The sequence below is a fragment of the Lipophrys pholis genome, assembly GCF_963383615.2.
Source record: "Lipophrys pholis genome assembly, chromosome: 3".
Taxonomy (NCBI): Eukaryota; Metazoa; Chordata; class Actinopteri; order Blenniiformes; family Blenniidae; genus Lipophrys; species Lipophrys pholis.
In genome coordinates this window covers 6,132,357-6,151,296 of record NC_137627.1, presented here as the reverse complement: position 1 = coordinate 6,151,296, position 18,940 = coordinate 6,132,357, and the positions used below count along the sequence as shown (strand labels likewise).

General features: G+C 40.1%; 1 protein-coding gene across 1 annotated transcript in view; it reads left to right on the top strand.

Annotated features, from left to right (window-relative positions):
• Positions 1-18,940, top strand: part of LOC308107717 (calsyntenin-2-like) — a gene marked incomplete at both ends in the record, with an annotated part of 319,526 nt that overhangs the window by 265,005 nt on the left and 35,581 nt on the right. The window contains one exon of the mRNA XM_080460204.1: positions 16,839-17,001. Coding sequence (XP_080316330.1) covers positions 16,839-17,001 — 163 coding nt within the window. The remainder of the gene's footprint in view (positions 1-16,838; positions 17,002-18,940) is intronic.

Here is an 18,940-nt window from a genome sequence, read left to right as displayed (position 1 = left end):
AAAGAAAAGACAGTGGAAAAAGAAGTTTAACGCTAAACACAAATGGGAAGAGATTGTGACTGCCTGTCTTACTTAGAGCAACTTTTAATCCATTCTGCAGTGTCTTTTCTTCTTCTTTTGATTATATACTGTATATATGTATCTTTGTGAAGATGTCCTTTTGCTCAAAAAATTCCTTTAGCTACTGTTTCTCATTTCCATCTGACAGCTTGTTACTTCTGCCTTCTTTGTTCCCTCTCTTGTGTTCCAGTTTGAATTAAGAGTTTTTCTATTCATAGATTATAGGCGTGAGATACAGAGTGAAGAGCACTGAAGGATAGCTCTAGAAATTAACACTGACAGGCATTTCTGTGTTAGTTTGAAATCTGCTCCAACTGTCAGCACAGCCTATATGTGGATGCAAGTATGCCTTCTACTAAACACCTACGCATTCGCAATCCGTCAAACCCCCGACAGGTTTTCAAAGTGCGTCACGTTCTGTGACACAACTTGAGCCTTTAGTTTTTTGTCGCATCACCAACTTGCATCGTGGAAGGCCTACTCAATCATCGTGGTAGTATTAGCATTACAGAAGCAGCAGCAGGTGTACAGACAGCTGTGACTGGGTGCTGTATTGTTTAATGATCCTTTAAAACCTCGGTATTTCTCTCATCTCACTGTGAGAATATCTGGGTTTGGCTCTTGGATGTGGCCTTTCTATCTCTCCCTGAGTTTCTCCATTTTCTTTGGCTTCCTCCCACATTATAAAGACAACATTTATATAATAAATTTTGACTTTAACTTGTCTATTTGAGGGTGTGTTTTTCATGCAGTTTTTGTCTGTCAGCCAGGCCAGGCCCCAGCCTCTTGGATAAAGCGAGGACATAGGATATATAACCGCACCTAAATTATCAATGTTTTTTTTGAAAGACAATGGGATAAGTCCATGATTGAAACGGCTAACCTTTGTTGCTTTTGGGGTGTCTGTTCAGGAATACAATATAATGAGGAAGGCTATGACTGTTCATTACCTGTACAACATTCAGTCCCAAGTGTATTTTAATATAATATTTCATGGTTTTACCCTCCCACTCATTTCTTTTTGTAAGGTTATGTCCTGTTGCCATGCCCATTCTGAACCACTGTGGAAACCCCCCTGGAGTGTCGGAGAGCTTTGTTCATTTATTTATATTATGTATACCGATTTTCAAAAGAGCACTGTCTTTCTTTTCTATCAATAGTTACAAATTCTGCAAACCTCAATAGAAAGCTGTCATTAAAATATAACAAAGCACTTATGATGATGTAATAAAGGCCTGCTAAAAGCAGATAACAAGATTCAAGTTAGTCCACTAATTAGGAGAACCCTACAACTTCCTGTATCTCTTTCAAGTTAGAGTTAGGGCTGAGTATAGGTCAAATCATGGGTGATCTACAAATTCGATATAAATGTTTCTTCTTTTTTTTTTTTTGCCTAAATCCAATAAAGGACTGATTTTGTTCCAGAATTACAATGAAATATCGAGAAATTGAAGTTGGAGGTGCACACTACAAGTCTCTTTAACACCAAACAACAATGTCCCCTTAATGGTTGATTACATTTGAAGGTTTACTTTGAGTCATCTCAAGAAGTTAAGGACCAAAATCATATGTATCAGTTACTTTCCTAGTACAATAGAATAATGATCTTGGTTGAGTCACAGATCTTAAAACTTATGGTAAAGTCGCAAAAATTCTAAAAATAGGAAGCTGAAGCAAAGTATTTTCCCCTAAGCTGGCTAAATGTCAGGAATACTTGTACTTTAAGAGACTCTTCACTGTGAAAACCATGTCCTGTCAGAGATGCTGTGCTTTCTGAGGACAGACCTGGCTTTCCACAATATTAATTAAAGCTTGACATAAGGCAACACAAGAAGGCAAATTTATGTATTTAATCTTTAATTTAGACTGATCAAACAAAATGTACTTTGTTTTACTCCATGACTGCATTGCATCGATGCAATAAAGTGGCTTCATTTCCCAAGGTACATGGAAGAGACGAATAAAATGGAAGGGCTTTTGTTCTTCCATCATTTTAAAAGCTTTTTGGTGCATCAACTCAATTAAAATAATTTTAGAGGAACCACCATGAATAGAAATGTTTGTTACAGAGAAAGAAAACAGAAGATGAGATGCTTCAAGACATCTTAGTGGAGCAAATATTCCAGCCACACAGCAATGGCCCTAATTCACAGCAATGAGACAAATACAGAGCCACGTGTTTGTCTGTGCATGCTCTCTGTGAACACCAAGTAAGGAAAGAACAGATCAAATGCGACTCTTTTTCAGAAACTAGTAATATTTTTTGATGCTGTTGATAAGAGATTAGCAGGCTTATGGAAAGCTATCTTTAGTTCATGTTGTTTCACACTTGTAAAGTCTTTGTTTGTTCGCATTAAATCAGTGTGAAAGGAACAACTGAACAAAGGTGGAGATTTTCTCTCACTGTCGGAGGAACGATAAGCAGAAGTATTTCAAAGCAATTTGTTAGTGGAAACCTCCAAAGATGCAGTCAATTTCACTGTCGTAAACCATATTAATGGAACCCTTATTACGACCACGGAAGAGCATGGTAAAATGGGTTTGATAACCATAGTAAAGATATTATGGTCGTATTCAAGTTGAATTTCATAAATAAATTCAACATGAATTTAACAACAGCGTGTCCCTGCATGAGCAGCGAGGCCAACAGGAGCCGAATCTGCAGGAAGAGGCATGGTGTCAGGTGGAGATGGACCTTCAACAGCTTTCGATATGACGTCACACTTCAATACAGGATATCCCTAAAGTTACGTAATTATTACAAAAGAAGTTTAAACAAGATCGAATTATTGTTGAAGAATGACTTATTGTTGTTGAAGCTATTCTTAGCACAATGGTAAATATGGCAGAGTGTTACCGAACTGATGTTCCCAGAATTGAACTGTTTTGTTGGTTTACCCCAATAGAAAGAGGAAACACTGAATAGCTACACTGACTAACTGAAGCTCAGTTTGTAAGTGATGTAGAAGGGATTTACATTTCAAAAGAAACAGCACCACAAGCATTCTCCACTTGAGATGTATAAACAACCTGTTTCTTTAGGTTTCTGTCCATTCACTAAGGCCCAGTTCACACAACAAACTTTTCAAGTGAAAACTTAAAACTTTAGTTGCATTTTGAGGATCTGTTTAATAATGGCCCTCTACGCCACTGAAGACAGTTCCCATGGTGCAACTTTTGAAAAATGTGTTGACTTGCAACTATTTTGACTTGGTGCTCATCCTGTGAATGGGCACCACAGCTGTAGTAAATACACATGGAAGATGGCCAATAACAACAATGGCGGGCTCCAGAGTCACCTACAATCGCTGTAATCGCTGTTGATAAGGTATAGAGCATACTGTTCCCTGTGCACATGCATGTGTGCTTTCATTGCAAAAACAAACAGCACCAACTCGCAGCCCAATGTGCCAACGACATTGTTTTCAGCATTTCTGTGTGAATGGATGACATTTTTGAAAACGAGGCATTTTAACTTGAAAGATTGTCTTGTAAATGGGGCCTAAATCTGGCTTTGGCTGATGAGGATATACGGACCGATGGCTCTTGGTTAAAATGAAGAGAAATACAAAGAAAAAAACTGCACAATGACATTTAGGACACTATGTAATCATGAAGAAGTTAGTTACAAAAGTATTACTTTTAACTATTCACATCCATCAATGCACTAGTGGTACTCATACAAAATCAATCAGTTCAGCCACTGGTAATTCTCACTATCAAGTCGCTTTGGGTCCTGCCACTCTCGTGAATGTTACTACATTCTAGAGTGTAGAGTGTAGAACCACGTTACATTTACTCCATTATATTTACTTGAGTAACGTTGGGATGAATAGCACTTGTGAGAGTAATTTTCAGGCAACAATAGTAATAATCAACACTAGTCATATCATCGGGCAGCTACCTGAATATCACCAACAGTGAGTCTTTTTGGGACCGAGTAGGATAAACTCTCTGCTGCAGAGCTCACATTCAGTTCATTACGTCAGCCACTGATTTATATTCGGAGCATCTAATATAGACTGAGAGGACCATATTTTTATTTCCAAAAGAGAGGACACTTGGCCCAGCCTTCAAGTACTCAAATTATACTCAAGATTTACTCAAATATGCCCTATGATTTTCTATTATTCGAAGTGTGCTTCCTCCATATGGATAGAAAATCCAGTTAAAAATACGAGAAAATATATGATTTATCTATAACAGACAAAGATTCTCATAGTTTTTTCAGAGGTTAATCAATAGGATTTATTATCCATCCATCCATCCATCCATCCATGGAACATAAAATGAATAATATTGCAAAATTAGAATAGCAATAGTTGCAGTGGATTAGCGTTTCTTTTATCTAATCTTCAAATCATATTCTATTCCTGAAATTGTGACATATTTCCATTATAAGATAAATACACTATTGTTGCCCAGCCAAGAAAAGAATGCAGCAAGATGACTCACGACGGTGAACGATGCAGACCTTAAGACAAAAGTCATGTTTTAACCATGAAAGGATGTATGAAATATAATCTGGTACCAGTGGATCTTTGGACAATTTTCTGACAAGTGGTTGTTGGGCCCCTATGGTCCACCCATCCCTTTTGTCCTTTTTGTCTTCAATCACGTTTGGCACTATTTTTTGTGATGTAGTTGTTTCTTCCGTGCTAAGATTTAAAAAAAATTTAAGCAATATTTTGAACGTTTGTGAAGTTTTATATAAATCCAGTAGGGTCAACAAGTCAGTGGTGTCACATTTCTGAAATGGCCATGCAATCCAGTAAAACTGTGTATAATAGTGTGTGTGTGTGTGTGTGTGTGTGTGTGTGTGTGTGTGTGTGTGTGTGTGTGTGTGTGTGTGTGTGTGTGTGTGTGTGTGTGTGGAGCCCATTATGCGCTTGTGGAGAGGTCATTTGGCTGTTGACTCTCAGTCCCTGCCGGGAGCGGCTGTATAATTGCTGCTCTAATTAGTCACTTTTGCCAGCCGTTAATTCATAGTCACCTTCAAGTACTTCTCTCTCTCTCTCATACACACACACAGATATGGGCAAACTACTGCACATACACACATACCAGAAATTGTTCTTTGCCATTGCTCTCCTTTAATTGTTTCTTCTATTTTTTGTAATTATATCCTCTCAGACACCCAATTTTGGATGCTTACAACAATTGACACGATAATGGTTTCTGCGCTGACACCAAGCTGACAATGATTTATGGCAATTATGTGTAAGCAAACAGCACTCTTGCAAATGAATCTGGGGGCTAAGTATTTCTGAGGCCTGACAAACGGGATTGGATGAGAGTCTTTGTTTTAATGATACCAGCAATTATCGAGGTGACAGCAGTCTGCTAAAAAGATTTGGATGCAACCTGTTGAAGACAGAGCTGGATGACTTTAGGCAAATCATATTACTTAAAAGCACTTTTGGGAAAACTTGAGAGATGAGGCTAATGAGGTGAACCGTCAAACTGAGAGTCTAATAGTCACTTGTAACATTTTTGTAAAGACAACTTTGTGGATCTGGTGATTTTGGAAGCAAAACAAAATACAGATTAATTGGTGAAAAAGGACTTTACTTTTTCATACAACAAAAGACCATCATGGTACCAAACACTTTATTATAGCAAATCAGCTCGGTTGAAGCTACTCTCTCAAATCTAGGAAAAAATCCTAGGATCATATTATCAAATGAGGAAATCATTCACCAGAATACAACGTTTGTAGGGGAACAGTATATGACGTTATCTGTCGAACCACCCCAATCACACACTTCATGCAGACAGTAGTTAGGGTTCATAATCCTTCACCAGATTTTTGACATCCTCCAGCTAACAGCCACCAAATGTTTATTAACTGATTTATTTACACACATATATAGTGTAGATGGCACAAAATATTGTTAGGAATTTATGTTAATAAATTGATAGATTTATAGCGTCTATAGAAATAGCTGTATATTTTATGTTTTAATTTTTTTTTTATGTTTATGAGCGAAATTCAAACCAGTTCAGCCTTTAGAAGAGACGATGCCATTAATGTGGTTTGAGACTTTTCTTCAGCTGGTTCCCCGCAACTTTTATATGTTGGTTTTGTGGTATTTTTTTCTGTACTGGACCCTGAGGTCTTGCAATAGTTTATTTTTAACTCTTCTGTTGCTCTTTCTTCATATCATCTCATAGATAACGTTTTTTTCTTTGTTGTCCTTTTAGCCAAATTCATACTTTTTTACTTAAATGCTGATCAATTTTAGAATCCATTAAGGAACACATCCTACTCCACAGTGTCACATTTCAATTTGTGCTTGTGAGGGTTCAGCAATTCATCCAATCACTCTGTGGCAGAGTCAAGTAAACAGGCGATACTGTTCAGGGCAAATTGTTGTGCATGAACAAAGTCCTCATTCGAATAATTCTGCATGATGTATTTTATATTGGTGGTCTTTTTTGATCACCCACAAACCATGTGCAAAGCAAAAGCACATGAGTATGCAGTGTATTCAGGATTTTAGTAAGCCAGGCCCTTTGAGGACTATTGAAGACTTCACTTGTATTTTCACTTCACAAAATTATGATTTCAACATTTTGAGGAATTCCATGACAGTTTCCCCAGAGGTAGCCATGTTAAATGTTGCATGAATATATTCACAGTAAATGATTTCAGTAAACTCCATGCTAGTTGTTGCTTTAGATCAGGGGTGTCAAACATAATGCCTGTGGGACAAAACCGGCCCACAGGACCCTCCAATCTGGCCAAATCACCAACCACGTTGTAAAAACTTCTTAGAAAATCATGGATATACCCGACCTTTTTTAATAAACATGTTATAGTCATATTTGAGCATTCAATTCAATGATAATTAATTTTTTTATATATTTATATTGAACCTATTAAAATCCTCAAGTCGGGGTGTCCAGGTATTATTATTATTACAAGTAGTAGGAGTAGTAGTAGTAGTAGTAGTAGTAGTAGTAGTATTTTGAAAATACAATGTTAGTGTTGGGAGGATCTGGTGTTTTCCTTGTCGCATGATAATTTCCAGGATCATTTGGCGCTCTACCTTCCAATCCCCCTCTTTTCATGTGTTGCTTGTGCTTTCACTTCGCCCACCCTTTGGCGTTCTCCCCAGGTTCCTCCTCCTCCCCACCACACAGTAAAGTCACCTTGTTTCCAACGCTCATCAATCTCTGTTCTGGATCTTTCCTCCAGCACGCCCTGTAGGCCCTCCCCCCTCCCCCCTTAGCTTCATCCCTCCAACACTTTTACTTCCTTTTTCTCCTCTGTCAATCCATTTGAAGTGCCAAGAATAACCTTGCGTTTCGTAGCATCTCTCCTGTATTTTGCTTATTCATGTGCATTATTTCTCATCTCAAAACTGGAACCCTGTCAAAATTCTTGGAGAAACTCTGTTGATATAAGAACCAACTATCCAGTTATCCAGAATATTATTTCTGCTTGAAGGAATATAGGAATTGAGTGTCATATTGGGTTTGGTGACAAAGTAGAGTCACGATGCTCAACCTAATCAAACTGCTTGGTTAGTGAAGCAAATCACAGGTTATTCAAGTTTATTCTCCATGAATTGTGACACTGTACAAAATCTCATGGCGTGCATCAAACATCTATTCAAGTATGCTGGCCCAGACAAAAATACTGGACCAGCTAACAGATTGACTGCAATCATTTCCATTCCCTCTATCATGACAATGGTAGTTGCCATGGAAACGAATGCAAAATTATGGAGAAAGTTCTATAAAAGCGCATCCAAGCATGAATAAAGGTGAACGTTTCTCCTTCAATTTCTAATAATTATGTTCAAAGGCTGTATAAAAATCCTGCTATCCTACAGCCAGAAAAATATAACGCATGTAATGGCTCATGTGTTTTGCAAGTTCCTCCTGGAGGCCATTCAATGTGTTCTCCTCAGCTGCAGAAGCAGTTGGGTATTGAGTAAAAAGCATTTTTGTTTGTCTAATCTGCCTTCATATTAATAAACTGGAACAGGCACTCAGTGGAGCGCATGACTTTTGCCAACGCCACCTTGTAAAGTCAAGGTTCAATGAAGAAGTTCTGTTGGTTCCTGTTCTTTTGTGTCAATTGAACGAGTGAGTTGGCATGTCATTGGCTGAGAGTGGAGAAGGGGGGCGGGGACCTGAGTTAGCAGTGTGCTAGCAGGTGGCTAACGGCAGCTGCAGCCCTGATGGACGGTTCACAGCGGCGTTACAGAGTGTCTACAATGAAGTAAATGTCTAAGCTGGAGGAGCTGTTCGATCCCAAAATCGAATGGATTGTTCCTTCGATGATGACAACCATTCCTGCAATTTGGGTACATACATACAAACCAATAAATAAATAAATACATGCAGACAAAAACATAACCTTCGCCCCAACTTTTGGTGGCAAAGGTAAAAACAACAACCCAATAATATTTAAAAACATTTTTTACAACTTCTTACATGTTTTCATGAAGGCATCATTAATCATGGGCCTTCATGAGGAGCAAAGGACGGCGTTCTACTGAAGAGTAGCAGCTCATAGGTAAGAAATGTTGGCAATTTAAGCAGATTTCTATTACTGTCGCCTCTGTTTCATGATGCCGTTTATGGACTTAGCCCTGTGGCTACAGTATGTCATAATTCACCAACCACTGTTGCTTAATTCAGAGTTACCATAAGAAAAACAAGATGAAAGTGAGGCAACCCCTAAGATTTTTAGCAATGCTGTTTTGGATTTAATGGACCATTTAAAGACTCTTACCAGGGATCTTAGTGAAAAATGTGTTGCTTTAGTGCTACCTTGAAGAGAGACTGGAATTCCTCTGACAGTAAAAATTGCCTGATATGAATCATCAAAGACTGATTTGGACCATTATGATTGTCGAGTACAGTAGCATCATTCTCACCTCCTCAAGGGAAAGGGAAAACAAAAGAAGTTGTCTTTAGTGAGCCGTGTTTTGTCGATGCAATTCAGAAAATATAGTTTGCTCCAGTTGATGGCATTGACAACATGGAGATAAAACTGGGTGAAGATTTAAGGGATGTGGCTGACAAGGTGGATTAATCATTCGACCCAAATCTTAATTTCTTGAGAGGATTCCAGAGGTGTTGTCATGTACTGTAGTTTCATTAGTTTTATTGCAACAAGCATGTTTAATGACACAATTGTATACATATGGTGTTTTGGGAACATATATTCAACAGTTATTCTTTTTTGGGCTACTGTAGTCTGGTACACAGTCCTATAAAACACACTAGTGTGTCTTTTCATCGCGAGGATGGGTTATTTCAGTAGAGCATATGTATTTTACAATGTATATTCAAAGTAAACCAGTCAAATGCAAACGTGCATACTTGTGCACGTTTGAACAAGAAAACAATTATGGAAAAAGCCAATGCTATCCCTATTGCGCATATCTTAAAGCTGTATTTCATATTTTTGCCATTTTGTTAATGTTGCATGAAGCAAACAATCCTATGTTTTGAACAAAGATGTGATTATTTTCCTTGTTTTTAGGTGGTTATTCTGACTCAACTAATCAACTAACCAGCTGGTAATCTATTTTTGCCTCGGTGTTATTCCGCTTCTTATCTACAAATAAATGTATAACTGGGCCCCTTCACGTTGCAAAATTCCACCTTGATACCAATATTTTACATTGTTTGCAACTTAACGCCATATTCTGTCCTCCTTCATATATTCTATTTTTTATTTCATCCATCAGTCGTTCTCTACCCTCTTTTTTACCTCCTCCTTTTATCTCCCCGCCTCCCTTTTTCCCTTCTGTCATCTCTTTTTCCCTGCCACCTTCCGATCACAGATCACCTCATCTCTCGTCATTCTCTGCCTCTTCTATCTCGATTTTCCATCTCTTGTTTGAAGTTAAAAGGTGGGGTTGGGTGACAGATCTCCTAAAGACTTTCAACTCCAAAGGACTTGCGGCAGCAACTTCCAACAGTCAAGTTCTAATGGAGAGACAGGCAAAGGAGAAAGGAGACCAAATAAACTGCCGAGAGTAAAGGAGAGTGAGATAGAGGGGGGGCAGATAGCAATTTTGTTTTCTTCTCGCCGTTGACTGCCCCAAGAGATGACGAGCGATCTTTGATGTGCGGTGCTTCCGCTCTCTACCTCGCTCACTCTCTTTCACTTTCTTGCCTTTGTCCTCTGGTTGTTTCACATCCTCCTTCTACTTTGCTTGTGTGGATATTTATTTCATTCATTCCTTCCGTCTGTCAATTTGCATCAGGCGGAGACACTGGAAAGTGGAAGGATTGGGGAATACAAAACTTTCTTCTTTGCTTTCATAAGCAAGGCGAGCTCGTGGTACTCTCCCCAAACTTTAACTTTGAAGTTTTTTTTTGAAGTTGACTCTTAATGGTGCTTGACTGATGTCTCTGCGTTCATGTTTATGCCTTTTTGTCGGTGGGTGTTTTTACAATTGGTGCACCCTCGCGGAATAGAGCGCTCCATTGCGCTCCAACACGTACACCCACAGACACACATGCACAAACACATGCACACACAAGTGGCCCGTGGCTTTATTCAGAAGTACTCAGCTTTGAGCTTGTGCCACAGTAGAAGGTTATTTCCATTTCTGAGGTTTTGTAATGGGTTCTGATTTCACCCCCTACACACACGCAGACGCACACATGCAGAGCGATTGCACACAAAACAAAATTTCTCCATCGGTGTCCAGCTGGCGTCTTCCCATGAATAACAATGCACCTGTTCTCTCAAGCTCTAATCATTTTACTGACAACGTGCCAAACCTCCATGTGATTTTATTGTACCCTGTACATTAGCCACTCCAGCTGCCCGGCCATTATTTCATGGTTGAATGCAGCTTTTACTGAGTCTTGTTTTAATGCTGACCCTACAGTGAAAAATAATATCTATTCACACCTTTGTCCATACATTCATAACAATACAATTGTGTTGCCATGTTATGAGTTATTTAGCTGTTTTCCAGCATGATCAATTGAAGTCACCATTTTGGGTCTTTTCCATTTTAAAAGAACCAACGTAGTGGATGGAGGACATAGTCAATGATATATTGAATATGTATGTATGTATGTATGTATGTATGTATGTGTGGATGTGTGGATGTATTTTATTAACTTTTTGCAAAAACTACTCACCCGAATTGCATGACATTTTCTGGGATAATTTGTCATCCGAAAAGAACCAATCAGTTTGATTTTGGGACGTTAACGTCCAACCGTTACCCAATAAATCCCCCTAAAAATGCGAAACGGCGAAAAAATGTCCCAGTCATCGCCTTTCACTCCTTTGAAATTTTCTCGTAAAAATAGCACTAACACATCGCGACTACTGCATCACACTACACCAAAATGTGCAAATTACAGAAATTAATCAAATTGAAAAAAATGCATGCAAGTGTTGCTATAACACTATAAGTGTTTTTTAAGACACTGAATTAATAAGACCTGAATAATCAAGACATAATATTTAACTTTTATTCATTACTTGCAAAACACTGAGTTATATACCGTACTATTTATGTATGCAGAATAGGAAAACTGTTTTTTTTTACATTTCAGTTCAGACTGAAGCTCTAATACACCAATTCCAGAGAAAGTGATATTGCCAGGACTCAATTTGACAGTACATGATTAGGTTTACTTTTCATAAGCCAAAAACCTGCATTCCTCTTCTTTTCAAATATTACATGCTGACTACAGGTGTCTGTGTTTCATCATGCCATACTGAGTTCTTATTACAAAGTCTATTGCATTTGTTAGTTGTGTTTGCACACTCACCAGCAAAAGATGTGGACTGCTTTTAGTCTTCAAACAGCTTTCAGCTCTTGGTGTCATCAATTCCTCAAGGATGTTCCCTTCACTGCTGACCTTATTGCGCCACACTATCTTTGCACTTTTGTCAGTCGGGCATTCATGCAGCTTTTTGTGCTGGCACATCCCTGAGGTGTTCCACTGCATTCATATCTCTGCTCACTGTCCTCTTCCTGACACCAAATATTCTGCTTCGTGGCATGATGCATTATCATGCTTGGGATCTGCGCGGTGACTTGTGGTCATGGAGAGGTGCACACATTCTGAAAAAAAGGAGACAGTGTGCCTTCCAACCAAGTTTGAGAAGTATAAGCGGGCCCCAAAGAGTGCAAAGAAAACATTTCTCACACCATTGCACCCGCAGCAGCTTGGACTGTTGACACAAGGCAGGTTGGGTTCCTAATTCAAGGTGCTCACGCCAAATTCTGAGCCTGCCATCTGCAGTCTCAGCAGAAGTGGAGATTCATCAAACCGCGCTCTGTTTTTCCAGGCTTCAACTTTCCAGTTCTGATGAGCCTGTGCCCACCAGAGCCTCTGATGTCTGTTCTTGGCCGACAAATGCGGAACCCAAAGTGGTTTTCAGCTGCTGTGGCCGGTCTGCCAACAGCAATGAGCACCAACAATGATGGCTTGGTCACTCAGCTCAGAAATAGAGTATTTCTTTTTCCCCCACATTATGCGATACAACATAAACATCAACTGCAGGTCTACTGCTGGTAAACGACTGGAAGATTGGAGAGTTTTAAAAGGCCCTGTTTATACAACAACATTTTCAAGTGAAAATGCACTCTTGTGTGTTTTGAGTGTCCATTTAATCAACAATGGTGCTCACAGCCACTGAATTCACAACTTTTTGAAAATGGCTCCCTAAATGCTCTTACTGTTCTACTGCACACGCGTGAGTCGATGGACAATAATAACAATGATGGCCTCCAGAGTGTCATGGCTCGCAGTCCATAACCTCCTGGGACTTACTCGCTTTGTAGGTGAGAATGTCCTCTAACACCCATCCAACTTTGTCGTCTGTCCATACGAATATCTGTGTACGCGCCATTGTTAATTTTTATAGCATATTCTTCTCTGCACGCGTGTGTGTGTGTGTGTGTGTGTGTGTGTGTGTGTGTGTGTGTGTGTGTGTGTGTGTGTGTGTGTGTGTGTGTGTGTGTGTGTGTGTGTGTGTGTGTGTGTGTGTGTGTGTGTGTGTGTGTGTGTGTGTGTGTTAACTCATACATGATTGGCTTGTTTCAATTCATGCAACTCCCCATTTCAAATCAGCCAAATGTTTACTGAACGTTTCCGTCTGAGTGTTATCTTTCATTAACGCTTTCCTTCTCCTCTTCTCACCTTGTTTGCTTTCCATTAACGTGTGTCCATATTATGCACTGTCTCTGTCCCTGCGAGGGACCTCCAACTGTCTTCACAACCCATCTCAGGCTGCCTCCTCTAAGGCAATAATGGAACCATATTCCTCCTTTTGAAACCTGCAAAAAGGAAGTCACCCACCAGGCAGCTTGGATCCATATGAGCTTCAGCTCCCTTTGAAATACCAAACAGCAAAATCTGCAGGGAGAAAAGTCCGGTAACGAATGGGAGTGGGTAGTATGCATGTGTAAATGTCAGAGGGATTAGTGTGTTTGCCCGTAACAACTTATTTCACTTTAGGCAGCTGAGCGTGAGATTTACCTGGATTTAAGAAAAAATACTTTAAGATCCTATTGATAATGCAACAGACAGGCTTACGTGTGCAAACCATGTGCGGGATGTACTCAATATGTATGTAGGAGATCTATCCAGACAGATTGTGTGTACACGCTGCAGGTGTAAAGCTACTGTGTGTTCATGCATGTCCTAAAACCCTAACAAGCTAATCGAAATCAATCCCATCAGTTTCCATTGCATCCGCAGCGCCGTCAAAGCCACAAAACTAGATTATCCCCCTAACGATTCCCAGCACCAGCTCAGCAGATCGACACGCCGCGTATGTGTTGAGCAGCTGTGCCGAATGATCACCAATAGGCCAGATGTTGTACCTCAACACCTCAATAACAGGGAAAATGAACGGGATTGATTAGAGCTCCCATCTGCTGCGCTTGCACCATGTTAATAAGCAGCCTGCGGAGCACTCTTCATTAGAGAGCGAGGTTACCCTGGGCTAAGTGTTTCAAAGGCCATCCCGGGTTGTACCAGAGGAGTTGAGAGGGAGAAGTGAAGCATGCACCAGATGAGCCGAAGCATGGAAAAAGACTGGAAACAGAGGGAGAAAAAAAGTCAGACAGACAGACACGAGTGGGCTGGCACAATCAATTAAAATGCACAGCGAGGTAGGGTGAATGGTCAAGCATGCTGAAGAGTGGCACAGTCAAGTATTTTTCGGGAGAGGTGAAACAGGTGATGCGCTAATGCATTTCACTCAGACGGAGCTACGTTGTTTTGACTTTGCAAGCTAAGAACTGATGTTGAAAGAGATTCCCGTCTAGTTCTTTCTCAAAGAAACACAAAGTGGAGGCAAGCTGTGATGGAAAAACCATTGTCAACAGAAATTTAGATCCCAAGTCTGCAAAATCTTACAACCCTAACCTAATTTTATCTTACACTTAGTTATGTTGTGTTGCTTTACTTTTACATAGAATTTTATATAGAAAGCATGTAAGTACAGGTTACATTAGGGGTGTCCAACCTCGGTCCTCGGGGGCCCCTGTCCTGCATGTTTTAGGTCTCTCCCAGTCGCAACATGCCTGATATCAATGAAGGGCTTGTTATTGAGCTTTTTCACAACCTTGTGGATGACATCATCATTGGATTCAAGTATGCTGAAGTAGGGAGAGACCTGAAACATGCAGGACAGGTACCCTCGAGGACCGGAGCTGGACACCCATGGTTTACATCATTGTGACAATCGATAATGTGATAATGGCCAATAAGAAATTACCTGCCAGTAATGTAATTATGTTGGCCTTTTTCAATGTATTAAAGGCCATATCGTAATAACTTGCCAATAGTGTAATGGCATATTTGATCAATTATTGTAATAACACTCCCATGAGAGACAAGACATGCTTTGGAGGTTCAGGGTGCAAATCTAAGCCTGAAGATCAATGCCGCAAATCCAAAGCTGACGTGTATAGGTACCACACATGGTGATAGCGTGTTGATTGTGAGGAAGTGGATAGAGGAGGTGCATGAGTTTAGGTGCCTCAAGATTATTGTGAGCAACAAGGGAGAGACTGACGAAGACATCCTTGCACTCATTGGAAAAGTGAGGCAGGCATTTGCGATGCCACCAGTATGGCGGTCAGTACAGCTCTAACAACCTGGACCAAGTTGAGAATCTTTGGGTTAAATGCGAAAGCTCTGCTCCTGTGTGGCTCAAAAACCCTGGAGGCTGACCAACGGATTGAAGCAGGAATTGTAGGTGTTCATCAACAAGAGGCTGATGAGCCTTAGGCACATTTGGTGACCAAGAAGACTCTGTAATGATGAGCTTAATGGCTTTGTTACATTCATAATTCATAATGGCCAAAATTGTGATGTTACACACCATGTCATTGACTCACTAGTATAGTCCACAATTACATATAGTATTTAAACCATTTGATTTACACTTTTTAGTCAATAAGTTCAGTATTGTAATTGAGTAAATTCCTGCTTTTTTTCAAAATTGAAAAACAAAAGTAATTGAAAAACAAAACCTTCCATAAACTTTGTTCCTCTGTTTGCCACAAAAAATAAATAAATGAATGCTTTGAATCTAGATATTGATTTTTAATGTTTGTTATTCACAATAGGATTAAAAAGAGCCTAATATTCTTAGTAGCCTGCACAAGGACAATTTCAGCACCTTTCACTGCTGCAACAAACAGAGTCACAGAAAATGCTAAGCAGATGTAAATCTGAACTATTTAATGCTGATTTGTTTCCAGCAAACACTCGAGAAGAATGAGCCAATTAATCCTGATAACAGAATGATTGACCCATTAAGCTAAAATTAAAGGTCTGTATTTCAACACCAACCACATCTGCAGCTTTCGATGGTGAGACACCATGCTTTTATGCTCGCACAATTCTTTTATGTGCGCCTTTATTTCAGGAGACAGATCGGGTGCCGCGGGACATGAGTGATGGCAGTCTGTCACGTATCAGGAGAAAGATGCTCTGCGTTTCCTCACAAACAACTCAGTTCAGCAGCTGTTTGATGGAGGTGGATCTGTTGCCCTACCTCACACCTAAAAATAGTTCCTTTTTTGAGTCAGTGGATGCAAACGGCCCCGCTGTAGTGGTTATCTTTCTTTATTCAGATGAGATGTTGGGGTAATATCTTCGACATGAGACGGGCGGTTCAGAGATGACCATTCACACAATATTGCAACCATTGGCAGCCGGAGATTGATCAGTTATTTAAGATTGGGATTTTTTTGTTTGTTTGTTTTCTTTAATAATGCTCCTACGTTCCCATATTCCCATTTTTATTTGCCTTTCTTACGGTCTTCGTCTACAAATAAAGTTGCCTTGTCTTGCCTCATTGCATCCTACAGTGTAACCGCTGCTATTGACCTGTAGTAGTGCAGCAAAGACAACACATCAGTCATCTATAGGCTGATGATACACTCAGAAGATTTGATGCAGATTGGTACAGAGTAAAATGGAAGAGAATGTAAATGGCAAAAAAAAAGTCATCATTCTTGTTCAGCTTGTTCAGTTATGCTGTGAACGCACCAGCAGGAAAAGAGCGCTAACCACCACATCTCCATGCAGCAGATGTTCTCGAAACAATCTGAATTGCACCGATGAAAAATGTGTGGATACAAATGTTTACAGCACAAGTGACAAATTATCATCCTTCCCGTGAAGCTGCTTTGTATGGTTGGGAATTGTTTTATATTGAATGCAAAATGAGCTTAAAAAGAGTCTTTCGCCAAAACAGTGCTCCAGTTCATTCACGATATAATGTAAATCCCTTCCTATTCCTTCTTTGCCAGATATGCGACAAGGAGTGGCATTACTACGTCATCAATGTGGCGTTCCCGGTGGTGGCGCTCTACGTGGATGGAGTCACCTATGACCCCTACTTGGTGACGGACGACTGGCCCATCCACCCGTCTCAGATTGATGTGCAGCTCACAGTCGGGGCCTGCTGGCAAGGTGAGTCTCATTTTCTACCTTCAAAAGGATTCACAAGTCCTTCGGGCAAAAAGGAGGGCAGACAAAACGTAACATTTTCTTCAAAATGATGGTCACCTTAATTTAGGGTGTCTCCAGTTTGCGGCGGCTGTGAAGCTTGTGGGATAATATTACCTGAGTGTTACTGCTCAGGGGAGTAACTGAGTGTTGAACATGTTCTTTGGCCTTGAATGAACAATGTAATTATGAGGAGCACTTAGTCTGCCTTTGACAAACGACTGAATGAGTCTGAATGAAGGCGTACAATTAAACTGTCCTCTAAAGTGATAGCTGCCACTAATTGCACAAGGGGAGCAGAGATAGCACTTTTTTTTTTTACTCGCCCCCCACCTCACACAGTCCAGCACACTGCTGATTTGATAGTGCAAATGAGACTGCTCAGTGATGCTTAGCCTGAGATAAAGATGTGTCTTTGAGCGGGAGCAGACACGGGTCAACTGGTGTTGCTTTCATCTGTCGCGATGACCCGCACTGCTCCCGCTCCTCCTCCTCCTCCTTTTTCTCTTCCTCCTTTCATTGAAAATTGTACATCTTTAGGAGGATTAAAAGGGCCCTGTAGAGAAAAGGCAGGTTCAGAGACTACTCCTGCTTTTCTTGTCGGGGGCTAAGCTTGGGTAAAGTGTCGGTAAAGGCGATACTGGTATTTAAGCCATTAGACGCAGTAGATTGCATTTTGAAAGCGTGAGGCTTAAATCTGTCCGACGTGTTGATTGTAAACATGCTCTCCATTGTGTAACTGACTCCTAAAGCTTCAGCTCTGAATGAGTTTTGGGGACAAAAGGGAAGCGAGTGAAAGCAGCTGTGGAGATTTCTTCTTTTCGTTGCCTGAATGATGTTCTCTTCAGAGGAGAAGTCAGACGCCGACAGAATTCAGACAGGATGTCAGATGTTAAAATTTGACAACAGGGTAGATCGAAAAAATAAAAAATAAAAAACCCTGTTAGCTCTAAACAATACAGTGATGATCTTCCATATTTAATTCAATTTAATGATTTAATTTCATGCTTGGTGACACTTAAGTGGCCAGTCAGCAATGCCTAATGGAAGCAGAGGCTGTCCTGACCACAGCAAATGAATTTTCACTTAGAATTATCATAAATCACATATTTATCCAAAGAGGCCAGTTCAGTTCTGATGAGATTTTAAAGGCACCGATTAGTCTGTAAAATTTGTAATCAAACGAGCTTTAAACTGCCATTAGCAGCAGCTAACACTCATTAATCAGTTTTGGTAGTTGAGGAGTTTCGATGTCTAAACATGATCAGTAATGAATCGGCTTTCAGAAGCTTCGAAAAGAGAAATTCTGATCTGGGAAACACATGATTAGAAACAGCCACAGAGACAGCCCCATGAGTAAATGAGATAGGATATTATTGTCTCCAATTTAGGACTACACGTGAGAGAAAAAAGATGTTTGCTGAGTGGAATGAGATTGAACGGTTTGTAAAAGGCCGTCTACATGACAACAGTTTCAAGTGAAAATGTGTAAACGGACACCCAAAATGCAATGAAAGTTTACACAACAACGCTGCTCGGAGTCACTGAAAACACAACCTCTTGAAAACGGCTCAAAAGGTGGAACAGTTTGAAAACGCTCTGTCTCCGTGTAGATGGAAGAAAACACAACATTTCTTAAACGCTGCTACTATATATGCACACTAGTTCTGTGGTAAATAGTTCTTCTGCAGGTGGACAATAACAACAACTCCAGAGTGTCATAACTCCCAGTCTATTTTCTCCTGGGACTTGGTAGTTTTATAGTTGACTGTGTACACCTGTAATATTAACCCAACTTCATCATCTGTCCATTCAAATAACTGTGGACTCTCCATTGTTTACATTTATAGTGAATTGCTCTCTGTGCATGTGTGTGCGCAGCCACTAATAGCACAATATGTTT